General features: G+C 50.1%; 1 protein-coding gene across 1 annotated transcript; it reads right to left on the bottom strand.

The window, feature by feature from the left end:
* Positions 1–2088: 2088 nt before the first annotated feature.
* Positions 2089–20905, bottom strand: LOC123032086 (leukocyte immunoglobulin-like receptor subfamily A member 6). The gene is made up of 10 exons (XM_044447711.1): positions 20856–20905; positions 20697–20732; positions 18208–18588; positions 9091–9360; positions 7989–8138; positions 6768–7070; positions 5471–5764; positions 3539–3829; positions 2991–3281; positions 2089–2362 (listed from the first exon to the last, which is right to left on the bottom strand). The coding sequence occupies exons 1-10, from the start codon at positions 20884–20886 to the stop codon at positions 2250–2252; spliced, it is 2160 nt and encodes a 719-aa protein (XP_044303646.1). The 5' UTR covers positions 20887–20905; the 3' UTR covers positions 2089–2249.
* Between the last annotated feature and the right edge of the window lie 2003 nt (positions 20906–22908).

Here is a 22908-nt window from a genome sequence, read left to right as displayed (position 1 = left end):
AGTGAGCACAGGGGGCGTCTGGGGTTCCTCTAAGGTCCAGCGTCCTGCTCTGAGCCCAACAGGGAGGTTTCGTTCCCTGTCTGGAAGTGTCTCTGCCTGGATGGCTAGGTTCAGGCATCGCTTCTGACACTCGCCTGTCCAGAAAGCCATATGCAATGCTCAGTATTGTTAGTGTGCAGCTGCGAGGGGACGTAAAACGCCTCACTTCTATTTATATCATCTGAGAAGCCACCATAGCAGAACTGACTCGGCTCTCAGCCACAGTTGTAGGTAAGATACAGGTAAGTTGCAGGTCGCTTGGTAGACAGCAGTTGTTTGCTTGCTCTGAAGAGCGCTCTCTCTGTGTGCGTGTGCGTGCGAGTGTGCATTTGATGCATAGATTCTCGCCACAGGTAGGAGCAAACTTCTTGCACACATTAATTCAAGTCCAGACATGTGGTGGGCCAATTGATTTATTTTGTTTGTGACACACGTATATTTTAAATGATTGCTAAAGGGTAGCCTTTTGGGGAGAAATAATCACAGTACTTAGCAAGGCAGTAACTTCTCCAGGCCTCTTCATCGGCAGGAAGGGTAACGGGGAGAAGGCAGTCGCCTGCACGGGGACCCGCATTCTGCCTCACTCCTAAGATGGAGTACAGGAGGCGGTATCAGGCTGCCAGCGCCAACCAGCGCAGCTGGCCCCAGGCACTGAACTTGGAGACGCGCAGGCCTCCGTCGGAAGGAGTGCTTGTCCTCCCTGCAAAGAAATTAGGTAGCCGCTCTGGGGACTGCTTGAGAGAAGGGCTGGCCAGGGCACCTCTGAGCATCTTCGATCCCAGCCAAACTTCACCCCTGCCCTCTCTGCCCTCTCAAAGGCCTCACCCCAACCTCTGCACACCCTGTCAGCTCTGCCTCGGTTCTGTTGGCCAGTTTCTGAAACCACGATGCAGCTCCCCGGGGACAAGCAGCCCGTTTTAACCGTCAAGCGCCTGCTGGCTGAGGAGCTCACCCGAAGGCCTGCACAGATGGGCGCCCATGTATCCACGCGGCACCGCTGGGGCCCCGAAGGCCTCCCCAGGCCGCTCAGTGCCGCCGCAGGCCTTGCCAGCGGCTGCGTCCTCCTCCCGACCCGGCCCTGCCTCCCACCAGCCCCTGCCTGCCCCTGCCCGGTCAGGGACCTGCCCCTTGGGCTCGCGGACCTTGCCCGCCTGGGGCTTCCGCTTGCCTGCGTGGCCCTCGGCCTCGGCCTCCCTCCAGCCCTGCCATGCCTTGCCGGTACCCGCCCTGCCTTTCCCTCGCTGGCCCGCCTGTGCTCTGCTGAGGCCCCCATCATCCCCGGCCCAGGCGTGGCGGCAAGAGAGACCTGTTGCTCCCCTTCCAGACCTGGCAGCCGCAGGGGGCACCCTCAATCAGAGCAGGGCAGCCTGCGGCCTCCTGGCGCAGTCATGCAGCCCGAGGACCCCCCGCCCCACTCACCACGGACCCCCCCGCCCCCCCACTCCGCTGTTTGGGGGGAAGCAGCTCAGCCGAGGAGGAAGGGGCATGGCTTCAGCCCTCTGCTCAGCTGATCGACGGGGAGCGGCCACTGAAAACGTGGAAGAAGGGTTGCTCGGGACGTTCTGAAGTTTTAACTCCACATCGAAGTTGAACCCTGTCCTTTCAGCTTGACGCCTTGTGTCCTCTCTTTCTCCGCTTCATCTTCTGCATCTTCTGCTATACTTACTTACCTCATTGCACCCCAACATTTCCAAGTACATTCGTATCTTTTTCATTCTGGTGCCTGAGCTTCCAAGTTGGTGCTGGATTTTTTAGGGCAGGGTTGGGCGATGTTTGGGGCTTGTGCGTTTATTCGACATTTTGAGGAAAAGGCCCTAGAACCACCACAAACCACTGAGAAGTACAACTGCAAGACCACAGTCTGAAGCCTAGAAATATGAGCTGCATGGTACTCTTCCACAGCAGAACTCTTTCTAGCAGGCTTATTTGGGAAAGGGTGAAAACCCTGGAGAGATTCCAGCACATCCCCTTAAACTGCAAAAGCAGCAGGGAAACCCTGGAGGGGAGCCATTGCAGTCTGGAAAGTCTGTAGACAAAATACACTGGAAATGTTTGTAATTTTGCTGTGTTTTTTGCTGTGCCAACTGATTCCATAGAATGATTGGATGGGGCATAATTTCATTTTCCACCGCAGGAGCTAGAGTGAGCCCAATGCTCTCTTCTGGGCTTGCTGATTATTTGGGGGAGGTCCATGGGTCCATCAGGAGGGCTCAAAGCTGCCCCTTCCTGCATCTGCACCCAGCCTCAGCCACGATCAGCAGCAGGACAAGCAGGACCAGAGCGGCCACTCCCAGGCGGATGCTGGTCTCGGAAGACAGGCCAGCTGCAAATGTCCGAGAGAGAAGAGTCAGTGCACAGAGCAAGAGGCCAGGCGGCTGCTCACTCCCATGGGCCACTCCTTGCTCTCCTGTTTCCCCAGGTGAGCTCAGGGAGCGGTTGGGACTTGGCAGGAACCCCCTGTGCCTGCAGTGCCTCTGGCAGTCTGTCCAGTGGACAGGAAGAGGGCAGGGCAGCTGCTGGCTGCAGCTTCTGGAGCAGCACCCTGCCAACTTCACAGCTCCGTTGCCGAGGAGTGGGGAAATCACCTTCCCAAGTGCTTCCTCCTCAAATAAGAGGAAGCCAAGCTCTGGCCGAACATCAGGAAGAAATTCCTGACTGTTGGGGCAGACAACAGTAGAACCAATTCCCGAGGGAGATGGTGGGGCCTCCCGCCCTAGAGGCATCCCAGATGCAGCTGGACAGCCCTCTGGTGGGAAGTACTTCTGCAATGGAGAGTGGCTTGGACCGACTGGTGCCCTGCCCCCTTCCCACTCTCCTAGCCTACGATTCTACGACTCTACGATTCTGTGACGTTGCTCCCTGAAGCGGCACCCACAGGTAAGACCAGACGGGTTGCACTCCCCTCTCAGGTGGCCTGGGCTGATGGGAAGATAGCAAAGCAAGCCGCTCACCTCTCAGACGCAGCTCAACAGGGTCGCTTGGCTCGGACAACAAAAAGCGCTTTCCTTTGCGATGATACTGACATGCGTAGGTCCCTGCATCCTCCGGGCTCATCAGGGAGAGAGGGAACTCGGCTGTGCTTCTGTCTTCCTCTGCCCACTGTGATGCTTTCCGTTCCCTGGATTTCAGCAGAATAAAATGCAGACCCTTCTCTGGCCCCTGGCACTCGATGGTGACGTTCATGCTGAGAGCAGGCTGGCCGCTGGGCCTGACCTGGATGGAGGGTCTGGGCAGTCCGGGATCTAGGAGTAAGCGGGGAAAAGACCATGAAGAAGGAGGGAATGTGCCGGAATCAGTACTGGTGGCATATTGTCACCTAATGAAGAATTATTATTATTTTTTGGTAAAGCTTTGCTTATGGACTTTGAAGTTCTCTTCTGCCACTCCTGACAATACCACTCTGGTCCTAAGGGAGAGCTCCAGTTTTGTCAGCCAAACATCTCAGGCGCATTCCCCAAGCAAGGTGGAGGAATGCAGAACTCCAGAGTGAGCTCCTCACCTCTCAGAATCAGCTCCACTGGGTTACTCTGGTTTGACCATACAAAGGGATGTTCTTTGTGGTGGTATCGGCAAGTGTAGCCTCCTGCATCCTTCCAAGTGCCCATGAAGATACGAAACGTGGCCACCCTGCTGTCTGGTTCTGCCAACTGTGATGCTTTGATCTGCTTTGATCTGAGGAGGGAGAACCTCAGAGCCTTCTCTGGCCCCCGGCAGCGGATTGTGACCTCGGCATCGAGAGCGAGCTGACCCTTCCGCTGCAGTTGCATGGAGGGCTTGCGGAGATTGGGATCTGACAGGAGGAGAAACAGGGGGACAGAAACAGACGTTCATGCTCCTACCCAGCTGGATTCACCTACAGAGACATTTCTGGAATGCGCAAAGCAACATTCCGGATGATGCAAATAACACTGATGCATGACAAAAGTCAGGAACTAAAATTATTTGTATATTTGTCTGATGCAGAGGTTCTGCAGCTTGACCCAAGAGCCACTGCAGGTCCTCCTGTTGCATTAGGCTCATCCACATGGAGGCTGCAAAGCTGTTAAGGACAGATGTACTTGGTTCTGCATGCGATTTATTTCTCCTGATGACACGGACTGATCATCTGGACTCCACCAAAATGGCCTCAAAGAGACCAGTGAGGCATTGCCCAGAGTCAACAATATTGATAACATCATATGGTTACCAGATTATGTCTAAAAGAGAACCAAAAACCCATGGTATTTCTTAAGGCTTTTTTAAAAAGATACTAGTATTGAATAAATGAATGTTGTTTCCTTTTCCTTTCCTTTAATCGAAAAGCACACTGACTGTATTAGAATGGCAGGAATGTGAGTATGAAAATCTGAGTTATGCATGGGATTTGATTTGTAGAATAAGAAGGAAGACATTGGAGAAATTTTAAAAATAGATCTAGAAATGTCACCAAGAATGGTGTTATTACTGTTGATAGAAAAACAAGATATAAATGAAGTTAAGAAAGAATTGATTGTAGAAGGAAGACAAGAGGGAAAAAAAATTGTGAATTGCTACTCTGATGTATGGACTAGAGAAGAAAAATGCTAAGCCAGAAGTATCTCCTTTGTGAAGATAGGATACTGTCTTTGTCGTTCATCTAGAAGCGCACTGACTGAATGAGAAAGGGAAGAATGCAAGTCCAGTGGTACCTCGGCTCACAAATGCCACAGTTCACGACCAAATTAGGTCACAAACAAATATTTCTTTAAAATTTTGACTCAGGTCGCGAACTCCACATTGGGTTTGCGTTGGGTTCGCATTGGGTGGCGACTGTGATTGCGACCATCTCCGCACCTCCCACCCCCCGAGTGGGAAGATGGCCACTATCATGCTGGGGGTGGGGGGGGGGGTGGCAGGAACACAACTCGGCCATCCCCCCCCAACATAATCGCGCCCCTCTCCCCCCCTCAGAGTGCCTGTGATGGCGCCATTCCTCTGCCCCCCCAGCATGCTGGGATGACGGGCGCGGGCGGTTGTGCTGGAGGGGCGGGCAGATGGCCGCACTAGTGCTCCGGGGGTGGGGGGAAGAGAGAGCTGCGATCTTTGTTGTTGTCAGGTTGCTTCACATTTTTCTGATAAAAAGAAAATAGTTACAAAACGGATTAACTTTATTTACATTGAACCTTATGGGGAAATTTAACTTGGCTCACAACCAATTTGGGTCACGACCAGAGTCCTGGAACGGATTAAGTTTGTGAGCCAAGGTACCACTGTACTAAAATCTATGCATTTCTATTGGAAGAATAGTAAGAAAAAAGTATTAGTTGTTGACTGAAACTCTTTGTCATTGTCAAGTGGTCAGTGAAAAAAAAAAAGGCTGGGAACTGCTAGTCTAACGGACAATGTAGAGACAGAACATGTAATGGAGTGGCCTTTGTGAAAGCAGGACACGAGAACCAACCCAGGTCCTCACCTGTTAGGTGGACGTATACTTTGTCACTGAAATATGAGCATCGATGATCAGGGCTGTGAGGAGAGCAATAGTCGCACCAATAGATGCCCCCATCAGATTCTTTGGCAGCGGTAATGGGAAATATTGCTCCATCCCTATCTGCTCTCAGGGTTTGCAGAACATCTGGAGCCCCTTCTTTGATGAGGGAGAATACTGCGTATCGATGCTCTTCATTCCTACAGGAGATCTTGAGATTTCCCCCCACGGGAACCTCTTCACTGCTTACCAAGATGTTGGGCTTGCGATGTTTCTGTTCTGGATGAGAAAGAGCAAGTGAGATTTTAATGTGGAATATAAAAACAGCCTGTTCTGTTAAAAAGGAGATTTGTGTGCACCGACAGAACTTAAAGAACTGTAGCAACTGTAAGATCTCCAGTATCTGCAAGGTTCATCAGTGCGGTGCAGTGTACTGGTTGGAGTGGTGGAGTGGGATTCAGGAGATGTGGTTCCAGGCCCTCTTGATCGTGAAGCTGCCCGGATGAGTTTGGCCAGTCACTGATTCTTGTTGTGAGGATGAATCGGAGAGGAGGAAGACTATGCAAACCCCCTTGAGCTTTTTGCAAAGACGTCATGGCAATTAAGCATTTACTCAAAGAAATAAATCAACATTCAGCAAGACTAAGGTCTTCAGGAAGTGATTAAAGCCCTCAGAGCGGGGATGAGACAGGGAATGCGGAAAGCCTCCATGTTTAAGGCTGTCTCCCTGCAACCTGCCAAAGGTGGATGAGATCCCAAGGCCAGAACTGCTGCCAGTGCAAGATGAGAGCTGAGGCTGTTTCCTGCTGGCTCCAGCTCCACCTGCCTTACAGGAGGGCCCCCCGGTCATCAGCGAGGCTCTGAAAGGACCCAAACTGTGCATCAGCCTCAGTGTCCAACATCCTGACTGTAGGGATGTTGAACCCCCAAGAGAGCTCCTCAGCTCTGCTCTCAAAGCAGCCGACATCTGATCTCTGAATTTGCCTGAAAGTCAAGACCTCTTCCAAAGGTGCTGAGCCTGCTGTTTGGCAAGTCCCACGTATGTCACGGAGGATTTGGAGTATTCCAGAAGAGAGCCCGTTCTTGAGACCGCATGCGCTGCTGAATCCCAGCGCAAGACTTGGCCTGGGTCTGGCTGAATCGCTTGGGACTGTTGCCAGGAATGCCCAAGCCTTGCATAAAGCACGTTAAAAGATGGCCTTTGATTTGCTGATCTTGGAAATGCAGCATGCATTTTATAGCCATTTCTGAAAATATCAGGCAAAGAGTGTCACGTACTCACCTCTGACATAGATCTTTACAGGGTCACTATAATGTGAGGATTGCTGCAAAGGGTATATTCTTGATCTGTACATGCACATGTAAGTCCCTGCTGTTACATGTGTGCTCGCAGCAACGGGGAATGAAACCTCATATGCCTCTGAAAGTACCGTGCTGACGGTCCAAATCTGTTCTGACTTTAATTTGGCCAGAATGAATTCCACTTGAGGGAGCTTTTGGCCTTTGCAGAGGATGGTGCAGTTCCCCCGCAAAGGTACCACCACACTGGGGCTCACGGAGATGGACGGCTTGGGGTAAACTTCCCCTGCAGGAGAAAGAGAACACGACCGATGTGGAAAGCAAAGGACCTGCAAGAGTTCAGCTGGGAACTATCTGCCAGTTTCGACTGGGGAGCAAATCTCCACCATGCAGAGTTTCCACGGGGCAGGACCGGATCTGTCTTTTTAGCCAAAGGAGTGGAGATGATGTCACTTCCTCCCAATTCCTTTAACTTCTGCTCAGCAAGCAACTTTAGTGGGGACCCTGCATGAACTGGAGCAAAAGGAGGAAGGCAGCAAAGTCGGCCTTTCCCCGTGACTCATCCCATAGAAACTGAGAGGCCAAGGACTTCGGAAACTCCACTGCCTGTGTCCACAGCGAGAGCAGCACTGGAGGCAGGGTGGACTCCAGAGAGGTGGCTGCTTGAGGCGAAGGACAAGATGCCCCCCTGCCCTTCCGCAGGTCGAAGCAGCAGGACTGGCCCTGAATGTCGCTTGCCACCCGGTGTGGCGGCCTCACTCTGCCTTCTGTCAGGACCGGCCCTGATCGTGGGCCAGCAGGGCAGGGCTCCCTTTCACTTGCAGGAGACAGACATACCCCCCACCCCCGGTCCCAATGCCTGTACCTCATGGAAACACCTAAAGATCTCCTTCTCTCAAGGGCACAATAAGGCGGTGCGGGGCGTGGAATTTCCCTAGCACCGAATGTTAGCAGAGAGGGTCTGTGGGATCTCACATGCAAAAAGAGACAGGAAAGATCAGGATCCGGTTGCCGGCATTATTGCTCAGCGGTTGCACCAGATGAATTGGCTTGAGGCCAAGAATCTTGCCTGCTGCAAAACAGGAGAGGGTCTGTGGGAAGGTGTAAGAAAAGCAGATTTCCTGGGGGTGGGAGGCAGCAAGAATTCCCAGCGTTTCCCCACCCAGCAGCACGACGACTCATATTCTGGTGACTGGATACTCACCACTGGCTGCCCATCTCTGCCTGGTCAGCCACCAGCCTGGAAAGATGATTCCGTTAGTTGCGAGGCGGTTCAGCACCAGGAACGGAGACCGTGTCTTCCTCCCCTCACCTTCCTCCCCCCACCGCCCGCCCCGTGGTCCCAGGGCCCTTCCTCCCATCATACCAACCAAGGACGAAGAGGCCGAGGGAGGACCACCCCATCGCGAGGACGTTGCAGCCAGCCGTGTCCTAGTCCCTCAGCTCGGCAGTTCCTGGCAGAACATCTCAGGTTTGGGCCACCGTTTCCACTGGACTATGGTGCACCACCACACAGTGCTTGCTCCTGAAGTGCAGTTGCGTTATTACCTGAGACTGTGGCTGGGTATTTGTAGGCAGCCTGGCCAGCCACATCCTCTTTCTGATTGAAGCCGGAATTTGCAACACCCACAGGAATCAAAATTCATTTTTGCTGCTTTATGCTCATCATCACTACTTAAAATATACTATTTTTGTTAGAAATCAATCAATCAACTGTGTCCAATTTTGAAAGAATCTGTTTGTCTGTATTTGCCCTCCCTCAATTGGACACAAGTAGGCCTTTTTTCCCATCCCCTCATCGGCCTACAGTGTATTCTCCCAAACACTGGAACAAGTCCTGTCACACATGGAGATAGCTGACCATCTCAGGGGCACTGCCAATGTTTAGGCTGCAACACTTTATAGACTTTCATGTGGGGGAGCCTCCTGCAACACGGTGGGTCCCTCTTTTGGGAAGACATCTGAGGACTGTAATGTAACCCTCTGTCAGCATTCAAGAGAGATCCCCTTTCTCTTTGGTATTCCACCTTCTGCCCTCGCTGGTGGAGGATCGGGCCTTCTTCCCCAGTTTTTCACCATGATGGCTCCCAGCATCAAGGAGAAGAAGCACATAATGGCTTCCCACCAACAAAGCAGGGAAGGCAGTGGGGAAGCAGCTCGTTTTGTACTTTTGCGCTTTCTCATCACTTGAGGAAAGGAACGACTTGGTGGAAAATTCATGCATGGGCGCCACACTCCCCCAGAAGTAGGCCATTTCCTCTGCAGCGGTAGAGCGGCTTGAGCGCCCTGGGGTGAAAGGAACACACTTCTCAAGAAGGCGCCATGGCTGTGGGTCCTGCTGTGCTGCGGCAACATGGGGGCTTGCTTCCTCTCAGCGGCTGCAGCTGGGATGCGGGGCCCTGCCCGGCCCCTGCCCGAGGGGCCCCGGACCAGGAAGTGTGCAGTGAGCACAGGGGGCATCTGGGGTTCCTCTAAGGTCCAGCGTCCTGCTCTGAGTCCAACAGGGAGGTTTCGTTCCCTGTCTGGAAGTGTCTCTGCCTGGACGGCTAGGTTCAGGCATCGCTTCTGACACTCGGCTGTCCAGAAAGCCATATGCAATGCTCAGTATTGTTAGTGTGCAGCTGCGAGGGGACGTAAAATGCCTCACTTCTATTTATATCATCTGAGAAGCCACCATAGCAGAACTGACTCGGCTCTCAGCCACAGTTGTAGGTAAGATACAGATAAGTTGCAGGTCGCTTGGTAGACAGCAGTTGTTTGCTTGCTCTGAAGTGCTCTGTGTGTTTGTGTGTGTGTGTGTGTTTGTACTGGATTCCTGCTGGATTCAAAAGACGGTGGCCGTTCTATGCAGGGAGGAAGGAGCATGGAGACAAAGGTCATCTCTACACTGGTCTTTTCCTGCAAAGCACTGGGAAGGCAACTTTCAGCTGTCGAAATGTCCTGCCTTGGAGTGGGACCTGGACCACCCAGGAAACTTGGAGAAGCAGCTGGCACAGCTGCACGGAGTGGCGGGGAGGGTGTTCTAGGCTTGGGATCCTGCCTTGGGTGTTGGAGTGAGCTCCCAAGGCCAGAGATGGAGCTCTGAATAACCTGACAGACACAGGATTGCTCTGTAAAAGCAGAGAAAGTGATGGACCTGCAGCACATGTTCCTGTCTCTTAAAGTGTCAGGCACAAACCAACTACAGGGTTCACTCAAGGGACAAGCCAGCCAAGAAGAGAGAGAGAGGCCTAATTCTGCATCCAGTGCTGAGCAGGAAGAGGAGGGGAGATGATCGCCAGCTCCCCACGCCTCCCCCTCAGATGGAGTGCCTCCTTCTGAGGAACCCCCCTCCTCCGAAGGCCATCAGCACCGGCTCTTGCATTCCGCTGGGCATATTCTGCACCAGGTCTTGGGACCACCACTTTGCTATGATAGTGGCAAATATTGCCTAACATTTAGACTTGAAACCATATTTACTGCCTCCGCTGCTGCAAAGCAGAGGTGGCCACGCTCCAGGGAGCTGCCTTGGTTCCAGTGCCCCATTCTGAGGAACAGCCGCTTCCTCAGAGTGCAGCGAACAGAGCTCCAAATCCTGCTGCGTCTTGTCTTGTGCCGCTCAGAGACTGTGGCTGCGTCCAGCCTGGAAGGCCCTTGATGTTAACAATGAAAGGAGATTATGCAGCTTCTCCAGCTGTTCCTCTGAAACAGATTTTATACAGTGAGAAAACAGGTGGAGGAAGCAAGGGGGGGATATGGGAGGTTTACAAATGGCAGGTGATCACATCTAGATTCCCCCCCCCCCGATTCCTACTTTGAATACCTACAACAATCTAAACATTGAACAAGTAATTGGCATTATTTAATTTATACCCTGCTTTTCTACCCAAAAAATGGTGCTCAAAGTGACTGATGGTCCTAAGAAGAAAAACAGTCAAATTAAAGTATTAATGCATCTGATACTTGAAAGCAATAATATGGATAGGATTTCTTTAGCCTATCTTTAGTAGTTTTCATTTTCTAATATGGACATTTATGTCCTGCCCTCCTATGTATGATGAAATCAAGGCCAATATTTTACAAAGGAAAGCAGAAATCATAACAAAATTTGTTGTTTCATCAGCAGCAGACCAAAAACAGTGTCACAGATCCTGTTTAAAAGCACACACACAAAGCCTCGCAACATGGCATCATTCCAAGAGGCTGTTGGAGGGCCCATCCCCTCTTGTGTCCCCCCAAGTGCACTTCTGGGGTGGAAAAGGAACACGAGGGGCTTTACCAGCTGTTCCTCGGTTACCAGGTAACTTCACAGAGGAAGAGGTCACTCCTGGGTTACTTTGGTCACAGGCCACTGAGGGCTTTGAAAAGCTGGGTCAGCAACTTGAACAGAGTATGGAAAAAATATGAAGCTGGGAAAATGGGAACAAAACAGATCCAATATGCAGCCCAGACACAAGCCATATGGACTAATGGATTGTTTTGCTTGGACACCTCCTCCAAGAAAATCACTACCACTGACTAACAGTACCACAAAAGTTTCAGTTCTTCAATTGCATATTGACCATCAGCCCAAATTATGAGGTGATCTCAACTGTCATTCTCTGGGTGTTTGGACAGCTTTGGCTCAGTGTCCCTTCCATAGGACAACTGGCTTCTCCAAATGTTTTATTTCCACAATGTTGAGTAAGTATGTTTGTGCACAGAAATAAGCAGTTCTGGCTTGCTCAAGCCAGCCTTAAACACAGCTCAGGGGGATGCTGAAGTACCAGGGGCACTGCTGTGTCCAAGAGGCCCTGCCTCTTGGCTCTCCCTGGTCCTGCTTTCAGCCAGTGATGCAACGACGCAAGATTCGGAGGCTCTTTCAGAACTGGCTGCTCGTTTGGTCTTCAGCGAATGGTGGTTCAGCATAGGGGACTTCATCAAGATCTGCTCCAGTTTGGGGATCTATCAGCTACAGAGGGCAAAGAAAGGAAGTAGGCAATTAAGATGTTAGGCAGTTAGCATTAGGATGCCTCCTCCTCCTCCTCCTCCATTTCATTGCTGAAGCTGCAGCTGAAGCTCTCCTACAATGTCCAGCATACTTACAATCCATAAGGATGTTACTCTGGAATAGCTGAACCATTCCTAATGATAGATCAGAAACAGGGCAGAAGGACAACCGGTTGACCACAGTCAATCTGGTGCTCTAGCTCCACTTTGAAAATTATGCACTGCTAAGAGGGGTTGTCAAGCAGAACTGCCCACACAGGGCTATATCATAATGGTATCTTCCCGAGGGGATTCAGTGCTAACCAAGTCCTTATTGCGACTGATGGTACTAGACTGAACCATTTTCCACCCTGAGAACTAGGCACTTAGATCTTTCAGTGTAGCCTTCATAGAACACAGAATGGGCTGCAGTACTTTTCAATTTAATCCTAGAAGTGTGTGGCCCTAACCCCTTGCTTTCTTTTTTTATTTTCAAATTTTACATCCCTCCTTTCCTAGAACTTTCAACAAGGCAGTGAAGAAAGCATACACTTGGGCCATTAAAGAGGACATAAAATAATCTGGAATAAATAAAACATGATAGAAAGCACAAAACAATATGGAGGACAGGGGCAGATACAAAACAAATTCAAATTATACCTGAAGAAGCCAGGCACTGGCCGGGAGAATTTATAGCAGAGTATTCCCTTCTTCTGGTGTGAGGTCCCCCATGTTCAGGCAGGTGAACGTGGACCTGGCCTTCTAGATCATCTCAGTTTGGGTAGATTGATATGCATGGAGACAACTCTTAAGGCAATCTGCCCCTGGGTGGCTTAGATTTTGAAAGGCCAACACTAGGACTTCAAATTGGGCTCTAAATTGCCAACCAGCTCAGAAGACACCGTACTGGCATTGTGGCTCAAGTTCCAACATGCTACCCAGAGTGCTCTCTAGTGATCCATCAGGAAGTGTTCAGTGCATGACCCACAGCGGCACTGGCTTTCTACAGTTCGGATCATTCCCTGTGAAGAGGATGCTTTCAAGCAGTGACATGTCTAGATAAGGCTCAAGGATCTGAGGACCTAGTCATGGTCCAGGCATTTATTTGTAGGATAATCTCTTACCGCATCTGCTGGTTTTGTTCTTTCACTGGCCACGGAGCCTGGGGATCAAAGAGACTCCATGAATTTCTTTATGAAGTCTTTTAAACATTAGAGCTGTGACCTCCTCCCCACAGAACTCCTAAGAGCTGCCCTTGCTTTGTCTCTGCTGTGCTGCATAAGACTAGAAACATCTGCATGAAGATAAGCAACATTCTTCCCTTCATTTCTACATAACTTAGACCAATATGCGTGCCATGCCCATTTTCTTTTTAATCTGGTTCCTCGTAAGGGTGCAAAGATCAGACCAGAATCTGGTTCTCTTGCAGTCACTTGACTTCACCATGCTTGGCCCTGGCCAGAAAGTGAGCTGAGCTGAGCTGAGATCAAGTCTGTGGACACTCAGAAGTGCTAGAGGGTTCTTTGTGCAACGCACACAAAGTATATAATTCTTTGTACAAAATACACTACGCACACAACTCTTTGCATGAAGCAACACCCATACGTCATGTGTGTGGGAGCAGAATTCTGCTTGAGCTCACTTCCTGCCAGATGCCCACATGCATTCTTGGTGCAAGCAGACTTGGGGAAGAATGAAAATTGGCCAGAGTCTTGGGAGCTGAGCTGAGCTGAGCTGAGTAAATCTGATGGATTCCCACGTCCAACCCACATTCCTCACACATCTGTAGTTCTTCTAGACATTGAGAGAAGCACTATGCAAGGCAATGAAATGCCCATTCCCCAAGCTCAGGTTATTCCCTTGCTTTTGAACTTCCACTACACTGATATTTTCTCCAAAACTTTCAAGCGAATTATTACAACTATAGGGATGATATCCTCCCTCCCTCCTCCTGTTGTTATTGTTTTAAAAGAAGGCTTCATTCTCTGACATGGAACCATGGGAACATAGGACCAACTTCTGCCCAGGAGGTCTTTCCACCAAACTCCTCTCACAAGAAACATGAGTTGGTGCAGTCCCCTGGCAAAGACTATACTGTCTCAGCTATGCAGACTTGATTATTATTATTATTATTATTATTATTATTATTATTATTTAGAAAATTTCTAGGCCGCCCCATTTGCCGAAGCCTCGGGGCGGCTTACAAATAAATAAATTAAAATACATAAATAACAATATAAAATACATGTAACTGTATAAAATAAGTCGCCCTGGCCAAAAAACTTTAAAATAAAAATAACATTAACAATTAAAATGATGCTTGAATGAAAAGGTCTTCGCCTGGTGCCGAAAAACAAATAACGACGGTGCCAGGCGGACCTCTCTGGGGAGCGCATTCCATAGATTGGGCACCACCACAGAGAAAGCCCTCCTCCGAGTACTTATCCTCCTAATTTCCTTCACGGAAGGTTCCCGGAAAAGGGCCTCTCCCGCTGATTTCAGGGCGGGCATATATGGACGTAAGCGCTCCTTCAGGTAGCCAGGACCCAATCCGTTTAGGGCTTTATAAGTGATCACCAAAACCTTGAATTGGGCCCGGACTTCAATGGGAAGCCAGTGAAGCTGACGGAGGACTGGAGTCATGTGAGCATAACGCCCAGTCCCCGTCAACAGCCTGGCAGCTTTATTCTGAACCAACTGAAGTATCCGGACCATCTTCAAGGGTAGCCCCACGTAGAGCGTGTTGCAGAAGTCAAGGTGGGAAGTCACCAACGCATGTGTCACTGTCGCCAGGCAGTCGTACTCCAGGTAGGGGCGCAGCTGATGGATCAGCCGAAGCTGAAGGAAAGCGCTCCTTGCTGCTGCTGTCACCTGAGCTTCCAGTGAAAGCTCCGGGTCGAGGAGCACTCCCAAGCTGCGGACCTTGTCCCTAAGAGGGAGTGCAACCCCATTCAGGACTAGGTTCAATTCACCCTCACTGAAGCCCGATCCGCCAACCAACAGGACCTCCGTCTTGTCTGGATTGAGCTTCAGTTTATTGGCCCTCATCCAGCCCACTACCTCAGCCAGGCACCAGTTCAGCACAGCCACTGCCTCACCTGGATTGGTGGAAAATGAGAGGTAGAGCTGGGTATCATCAGCGTACTGATGGTTCCGCAGCCCACACCTCCTGATGACCACTCCCAGCGGTTTCATGTAGACGTTAAACAGCAAAGGGGACAAAATGGACCCCTGCGGTACTCCATGGCATAGCTGCCATGGCGCAGAGCCATAGTCCCCCAGCACCACCTTCTGGAAACGGTCATTGAGATAAGAGCGGAACCACTGCAAAGCAGTGCCTCTGACCTCCAATCCCGCTAGCCTATCCAGAAGGATACCATGGTTGATGGTATCGAAAGCTGCTGAGAGGTCCAGAAGAACCAACAGGGACGCACTCCCCCTGTCCTTCTCCCTGCACAGGTCATCATACAGGGCGACCAGAGCAGATTCAGTACCGTACCTGGGTCTGAAGCCGGACTGAAATGGGTCCAGATAATCAGTTTCATCCAAGAGTGCTTGGAGTTGTCCCGCCACCACCCGCTCCAACACCTTGCCCAAAAACGGGATGTTGGCCACTGGTCTATAATTAGTGGCCATCTCTGGATCCAGTGACGCTTTCTTCAGGACCGGTTGGACTACCGCCTCCTTTAAAGAGGCAGGTACCTGATCCTCCCTCAGAGAAGCCTTAACCACTTCCAAGATCCAGATCCCAATCCCGTGCTTGGCGTTATTTATTAACCAAGATGGGCAAGGGTCCAATAGGCAAGTGGTGGAACGTACTTGTCCAAGCACCTTGTCCACATCATCGGGCCGCAATAACTGAAATTCATCCATTAATTTTGGACCAGGTGGCGGCATTGGTATCTCCCCCAAAACCTCTGAGTCACTAGTAGAGTCTAGCTTGTGATGAATCTGAGCAATTTTCTCCCTGAAATGCTTGGCAAAGTCGTCACAGCAGGCCTTCGAGGTTGAAACCAGATCTTTCTTGGGGCCAGGATAAACCAGGCCATGCACCACTCGAAAAAGCTCCGCCGGACGGCATTTTGAGGAGGCAATGGAGATGGAGAAGAATTTCTTTTTCGCTGCCCTCACCGCCACAGCATAGGCCCGATAATGGGCTCTTAAGTGTGTTCAGTCAGATTCATCCCATGATTTCCTCCACCTATGCTTTAGCCGTCTCCCAGCCTGCTTCATCGCCTGCAATTCAGGTATATACCAAGGGGAAGAGTGGGCTCTGCCCGGCGGGAGAGAACGCTTAGGAGCGATCGTGTCAACAGCCCTGGTCATCTCCCCATTCCACAGTTCAACCAGGGCCTTGACAGGAGCACCAGTCCTGTCAACCGGAAACTCCCCCAGGGCCTTCAGGAATCCACCCGGATCCATCTGGCTCCGAGGGCGGACCCACACAATCGGGTCTGCACCCTTATAGAGGGAGAGGCTGCTCTTGAGCACAAACCTCACCAAGAAGTGATCTGACCATGACAGGGGTGTCAGGCATAAATTCTTCACCCTCAGACCACCCTCTTCCTGCCCCGTTGAGAAAACCAGGTCCAGGGTGCCTCCACGTTCATGGGTCGGGCCGGTGACATGTTGAGACAGCCCCATGGCCGTCATGGAGTCCATGAAGTCCTGAGCCGCCCCGGTCAGACCAGTCTCGGCATGGAGATTGAAGTCCCCCAGGACCAACATCCTGGGGGTCCTCAACACCAGGTCCGAGACGATCTTTGTCAGCTCAGGCAGGGAGACTGTTGGGCAGAAGGGTGCACGGTACACCAACAGAATCCCCAATCTGTCTCGGTCGCCCAACACCAAGTAGAGACACTCCAGCCCTGGCCTCGAAGGGACCGGAAGTCCCGTGAGAGAGATGGAGGCTTGGTAAACCAAAGTGACCCCCCCTCCCCTCCAGGCGTGGATGGTGCTGAACCAAATACCCGGGCGGGCACATTTGAGAGAGGGCGACATCCCCCCCCTCCCGCCCAGGTCTCCGTTATGCAAGCCAGGTCGGCCCCCTCATCCACAATCAAGTCATGGATGAGGGCAGATTTATTGTGGACCAACCTGGCGTTAAGCAGCAGCACCGTCAGGCCCGAGGGGCGGTTGACAAGACTACCTGGCACCCTCCGGCTGGGGGCAGAACCAGAAGGAGGGACAGGTGTCAGCCAACTGTCCCTCCTTCTTCTACACAGACACGTTAAGCCCCCAGCGCTGTAACGTCCATTGCCCATGACCACCCCAATGGCGGTGCCCCCGCGCTCCCCAGGAAACTCAAGCGTCGGCATGGCCAGGGACGATTCCATAAAACAGATTAAAATACAATAAAAACTTTAAAACAATAAAAAACTCCCCCTTTTCCCCCCAGTACAAAATTAGAAATCCCCCCCACCGACCTAGTCCCCCCCCAGTCCAGCCCCGCACGGCCACGAACGGCCACAAACGGCGGCACTGCCCTTTGGCTGTCGCCCTTTGGCCACCGGCCCCAGGCCGTGTCCGGCAGGTTAAGCCTGCACCTGCCCACGCGCCCGGCCCCGATCCGGCAACAAGACACCCAGCGAGCCACTTACTTCTTGTCTTTTTCCTGTACAAAAAGAAGCCAAGCATTGGCAGAAGGAGAACCAGAAGAAGGCCTGTGGCACAGCTTGCCCATATGATTGCCATGTGCTTGGGGACCACCATGGCTTTTACTTGGCTTGGAGCATCTGCAGAATCATAGACGTTTTGCGTTAAAGTGCTGTTAATGCATTATCGTGCCACACTCGGTGTGCAAAGGGATCGGGAGTGGCTCATCCATATGAGATGGCCTTTTCCAAATTGCAGTCAAGCAGTCCAGAGGTCAAAGCTGACAAGGCAAGTCAGTCTGAAGGGCAAGGGGAAGCCAAAGCCAGTCGGGAGTCGAAAACCGGAGAGACAAGCTGAGGAGAAGCGGGAATAGAGCAGAAGGTGGATCAGGCAAAGACCGGGGAGCCAGGCAGGGTCCAGAAGCGGAGGCGGGAGCAAGGTGACAGGCAGAGTTCCCACAAACAGAGTTCCCACAAACAGGTTCTAGAAGGCACAGGGAGCACCAACCACATCAAAAACCTTCATTCCTGAGGTAGCATCTGGAGGGAAGAGGCGGTTCTTCTATAGCTCTTCCCTCAGGACTCCCAGGTGGTGCTCGCAACAGCCCAGGCGGCTGCAATTGACTGTGGGCCCAGTTCTGCAACCCCCAGGGCTGCTATTCTGGTCCCTGGCCAGAAGAGGGAGCCCTGATGCTGCCTCAGAGCCTCACAAAGGCAGACTCACTAAAGGAAGGACCCTTCAGAGTGCTTTGCCCAGGGGCCCCCCTAAAGCCTGGGGCACTGGCATGGTGTGGGAAGCAGAGCTGCTTCTCCTTCGCTGTCTTAAAAAAAGCCAATATTTTAGTCAATGTAGCTTTTCCATTTGATGCACAGTCCCCGCACAGGCTTGGAAAAAGGACGCCGCCCCCATTTGAGTGTCCATTGAGAAGATGTCATGCAAAGACTGAGTAAGACCCTCACCTGTTACATTGATGTGTACTTCGTCACTGTAATCTGACCACCAGGGACCCTCATCTGATTTGGAATGATATATGCAGCGGTAGGTCCCACCGTCAGATTGTTGGGCATCAACGATGGAAAATGCAACCTCTTCCACCGCTGCCACCTTGGTGCTGCGACAGTCCACGGAAGCAGAGCCTTCTTTGCACAGCGAGAATTCCATGCCTGCGTACCCTTGGCTCTTACAATGGACAGTGACGTGTCCCCCCAGGGCAACCACCTCACTCGGGCTCACAGAGATGGTGGGCTTGGGATACCTTTGGCCTAAATGAGAAAAAGGGGAAAGGAATGCGTGAGAATGAGGTCTGGAGAGCGGAGCGTCTGCGGCAGTGTAACTCAGCGCAGTGGGAGTGTCGGGAGCAACACTGCAAGCGCCTGCAGAACCAGGGACGTCTTTGCAGGCGCTTGCAGGGCACAGCTGGGGGGCCTGGAGACCAGCGCAAGGGGCCTCCCTGCACTGCTGCTCTTCGCCACAGCATCACACACCCTCCTTGGGACTCCCATCTGCTCTGGCATCGCCTTGGCTGAACCCTGCTTTCTGCTTCCAGTCTGATGCTGATTCCCAGGCACCTGCCCCCCCCCTCCCTTGGACTGTACCTTTGGATGGTGATATCTCGGAATGTGCTTGCTTGGATCTCTTGTCTGCCTGGCTTTGACCCTGGACCACTAAACAAATGTGCCTCTTGCTTCAGGCCCGTTGAACTTGCTGCAGGACTCCACCATGCGCCTGCGGCCTGGTGTGCTAACCTTAGCTGCCTGCTGCCCATGCCCCGGATCTTAAAGGAGGAATCTGAAGGAGGTTAAAGGCGGTTCTGTGGCAATGCGCAGGGCAAGATTGGAAATGTAATGAAACCCGGGCTGGTGGATTCATTAGAATGACCTGCGAGTCTGTGGTTGTGAGAAGGGATTGCTTGAGTGGGACAAAAACCTGCTGGGGCTCATTTAGCCTGGCAGATTCCCTCCCATTAGGGAGATACACTGAGTGGTGGCTACCCTCAGAGATGGACAGAGATCAGGGGGACTAGCTTTCTCCCCTTTCTCCCAAAGAATCCGTTAATTAAGTAGTTTGTGAGAGCAGTGGAAGCAAGCTAAATCTGTAATAGGCTGTGCTGTGACTGGAACCACCAGGGAGGGCCCAGGCTGGGCAAGGTGTCCTACTGTGGTGAAAACAGCCTTCTATTTTGGAGAGCTGGCAGGGGGCAGTCCTCTAGTTGAAGAGGTCCTCCCTTTGATGGACTGCCCAGTCCAAATCTAGTTTAAAGTCATGGGAGACTGTTGACCCCAATGTCAGTGGGGATCTGTGGTGCTGATCTGTACCCCAAAACAGGTTCACCTGCATGGATAGCTCCTATGCGCTGCTCGTATAAGGAGTCCCGTCAGTATAGAAGTCAGTAGTTTCCTCTGTTCAAAAAACCACAAAGAGAGGAGGGTTGAGGCCTTGACTCTGCCCATCAAGAGTTAGCACCTGAACAGCAGACAGAGAAGGCACGTGGGTCACCTCCATGTCTTTTTCCAAGATAGGGATATCTTCAATTTCTACTGGAAAAACAATTCATACTTACAAATTCACACCCATGCAAATTTATATGTGTATGTATATGTTATTCCATTCTCTGTTGTCCTCTTTTTTTGGTGGTATCTAAGTGGCCACCCTAAGGAAGACATATGCGGAAACCAGCAGAGACTATAAAATCCCCAGGGCTGTTGATGATTCATGTTTGAATCGTGTGCAAATGAACTGGCAATTCAGTATGACAGGGATGGCGCATGTGACCAAAAATTAGTGTGGCAATGGACAAGGGAAAAACAGCCTAGTTTGTGATGTGTCTTCACAGCAGCTTTGAGGCAGCTATAGCATTATCTAGATCTAGATCATTTTAGTTGGAGATATATCTGATCACATGCTAACTGCTGCAGCTTATCTGCAATTAAAAACCCAGCTACAGAAGCTCATTGAAATGTTGGGAATCCTTTAAAACAAAAACAAGCAACCCTAAATCCAAACACCTCGTACTTGTCATCTAGTTTGGCCATATAAATAGAATGAAGAGGATCTTGAAGGAAGAATCTCGAGAAAAATAAGGGCAGAAAATAGAGTTTGCCTTCATTACAAAATTATCCCCCACATACACCAGGGAAGCCAAGTTTCATATAGCTTAGAAAGAAGTGAGGGAGGAAAGGAAATCCTCCTTTTTTCACAGTTTGGTAGAACTGGAAAATTTTGTAAGGATAAGTAAGGATAAATTTTGTAAGGATAAATTTTGCCAGGATAAGTGATGCCAATGTGGTTGTAGAAGCTAAGAGCATTTAATTCCCATTCTGTCTCCACTATCAGTCCCGATATTAATAGTCTTTTGTCCACCAATACTCACATCTAACCATCCACTTCTGTCCCATCAGCATCCATCCTGGAAAGGAAATGAATCCATTAGTGGAAAAGTAGCTGGGCAACAGAAAGAGGTCGTGTACCTCTGCTCTTTCCAGCCTGCCACTGAACCTTCCAAATCTAGTACTCTTGCAGTAATACCAACCAAGAAAGAGGACATTGAAGGAAAATCCCATGGTCAACAGTGCTGTTTTCTCTCTGATTCTCTTGGACGGAGACCTCAGCTGTGGGCTTTTGAAAGATGCCACTCCAGAAATACAACCCTTTTCTCCAGCTTGTACGATCCCTCTGTGATCAATGCAGCAGCTGTGGTCCACAACCTTCAAGCATATTTTGCAGCAACAGAACCAGAAGAAGCAAACCGTTCTCAAAGAGTTCCTGATTTGTAATGCAGTATCACCTTGTGAGCGCATGCGTGCATGCCTGTAAGAATCAGTTCAATATGCAATTTCTTAAAGATAACCAAACTGTAGATTTCCTCCTTTAGCACATTGTCTCAGAGGAAAACTAGACTGAAATCACCATGGGGGATGTTGACACGCAACACCCAGTCTAGAGCTTTCCCCCATGAATAAGCTCCAACTTACTCTAGCTAATTTTCCAGTTTTTCATTCCAAAGCATCATTGTTTATTCAATTTACCCTTGAATCAGGATTTCTTTTGCCAGCACTTAACATTGCGTATATTCCTGTGATGCTTAAACCTGACAGGGATCATACCTACTGTGCTACTTATTGACTTGTTTTGTTAATCGATGTTTACAGTGCTTTTTTTGTAAAAAAAGAAAAAAAAAGTTGCCGGCAGTAAGCACTCAGCGCGCGACCACACACACCAATCCCAAGCCGAGCAGCGTCCCAAGCCGGGCGGTGCGGACACAAAAGCAGCCCGCAGGCACTATGTTAATGATGTTGCTGCTGACCTGCTACGCCGACAGGCGATTCAAAATCACTTCGTAAAATCCATTGGAAAAAAAGGTGCCGGAACGCCGTTCCGGTGCATTCTATGACAAAAAAAGCCCTGGATGTTTATATTCAGATATGAATAGCTATCTGGGCTGATAGATTGCAACAAGTTATTACAACATTAGTCCAGCCAGATCAGACCTGCCTAATCAAAAATAGGTAGGGACAGATACTCTCAGATTGGTTGTTGATCTGATAGCACTCTATAAGGACAGAACAGACGCGCCGCTATTCTTTCCCTGGACACAGAGAAAGCTTTTGATAAAACTGATTACAAATGTATCATTGCTAACATGGATAACTTTTCTGTAGAATTTCTGAAATGGGTCAGAATATTATATGCGACCACAAAAACTAGAATTAGGACTAATGGCCTTTTGTCTATTTTTTAAAAACTTGGAAGAAGTACCAGACAGGAATGTCTACTTTCCCTCTTGATATTTGATCTATGTTTGGATTAAACATTCTCTTTAACGGAATACTAATATTCACATATTTGAGCACCATTTTTGAAAATTGTCTTAGTTTTGAAAATCTGATTGCACTGCAAAAACATCATTTACAAAGACAAAGTTATAAGCAATTACTTCAACATGATACTGAGAATGAGCAAGTAAAAATATGCATGATAATTTGGATGCAGAATTTTCAGAAATACTATTCTGTCAATGGAAACTTTATGGACAAAGGATATAAAATTCACAGCCAGTCAAGCACTCAGAGAAAACTGGTACAAGATTTTTTTCAGTGGTATATTATCCCAAAAGATACAAAGAAAATGGGCAAGAATTCTATTGCAAAGTCTTGGAAATGTAAAGATTGGCATTAAGGGATTCAATAGCCTCAACTTACCAATGTGCATAGAAACCTTATTCATGGTATCTGGGCTGCTAGGACTGCAATGTAACACAGTAATTTTCAGATTTTTCCTGCTAGGAGTCCGACAAGTCCCTTGATCAAACTTTCTTGTCTATGTGATCTTACTGGCACATCAGAGTGCCTATATTTTTCCAAGTTCCAGAATTACTTTTGCTTTTCATAGTGCCTGCTTTGTCTCTCCCTGAACCAGAAGCCCGCTTCTACTTCCGACCACCTGCAATACCCAAAGCTACATGATGAGGTGACATGGTTCACCGCACAGCCCTCCCTCTTTCATTCTCTTTCTCTTTTTGAAGCCCTGAAGAATCTACTCTTTGACTGTGATTTTGTTTTCTTCTGAATAAAACTTACTTCTGG

This window comes from Varanus komodoensis, unplaced genomic scaffold (genome assembly GCF_004798865.1).
Source record: "Varanus komodoensis strain SLA01 unplaced genomic scaffold, ASM479886v1 scaffold53, whole genome shotgun sequence".
Taxonomy (NCBI): Eukaryota; Metazoa; Chordata; class Lepidosauria; order Squamata; family Varanidae; genus Varanus; species Varanus komodoensis.
Note: the sequence above shows the minus strand (reverse complement) of the source record. Positions and strands in the feature narration are given on the sequence as shown.

Bases quoted from the DNA above. Each gene is read 5' to 3' on its own strand.
- LOC123032086 (XM_044447711.1), bottom strand. From the start codon at position 20,886: ATGGGATTTTCCTTCAATGTCCTCTTTCTTG. The intron at 5,765-6,767 runs GTGAGTACGTGA...TTTCTCATCCAG, and splicing joins TGTAAAGATCTATGTCAGAG to AACAGAAACATCGCAAGCCC. The intron at 2,363-2,990 runs GTGAGCGGCTTG...GGACATTTGCAG, and splicing joins TGTTGAGCTGCGTCTGAGAG to CTGGCCTGTCTTCCGAGACC.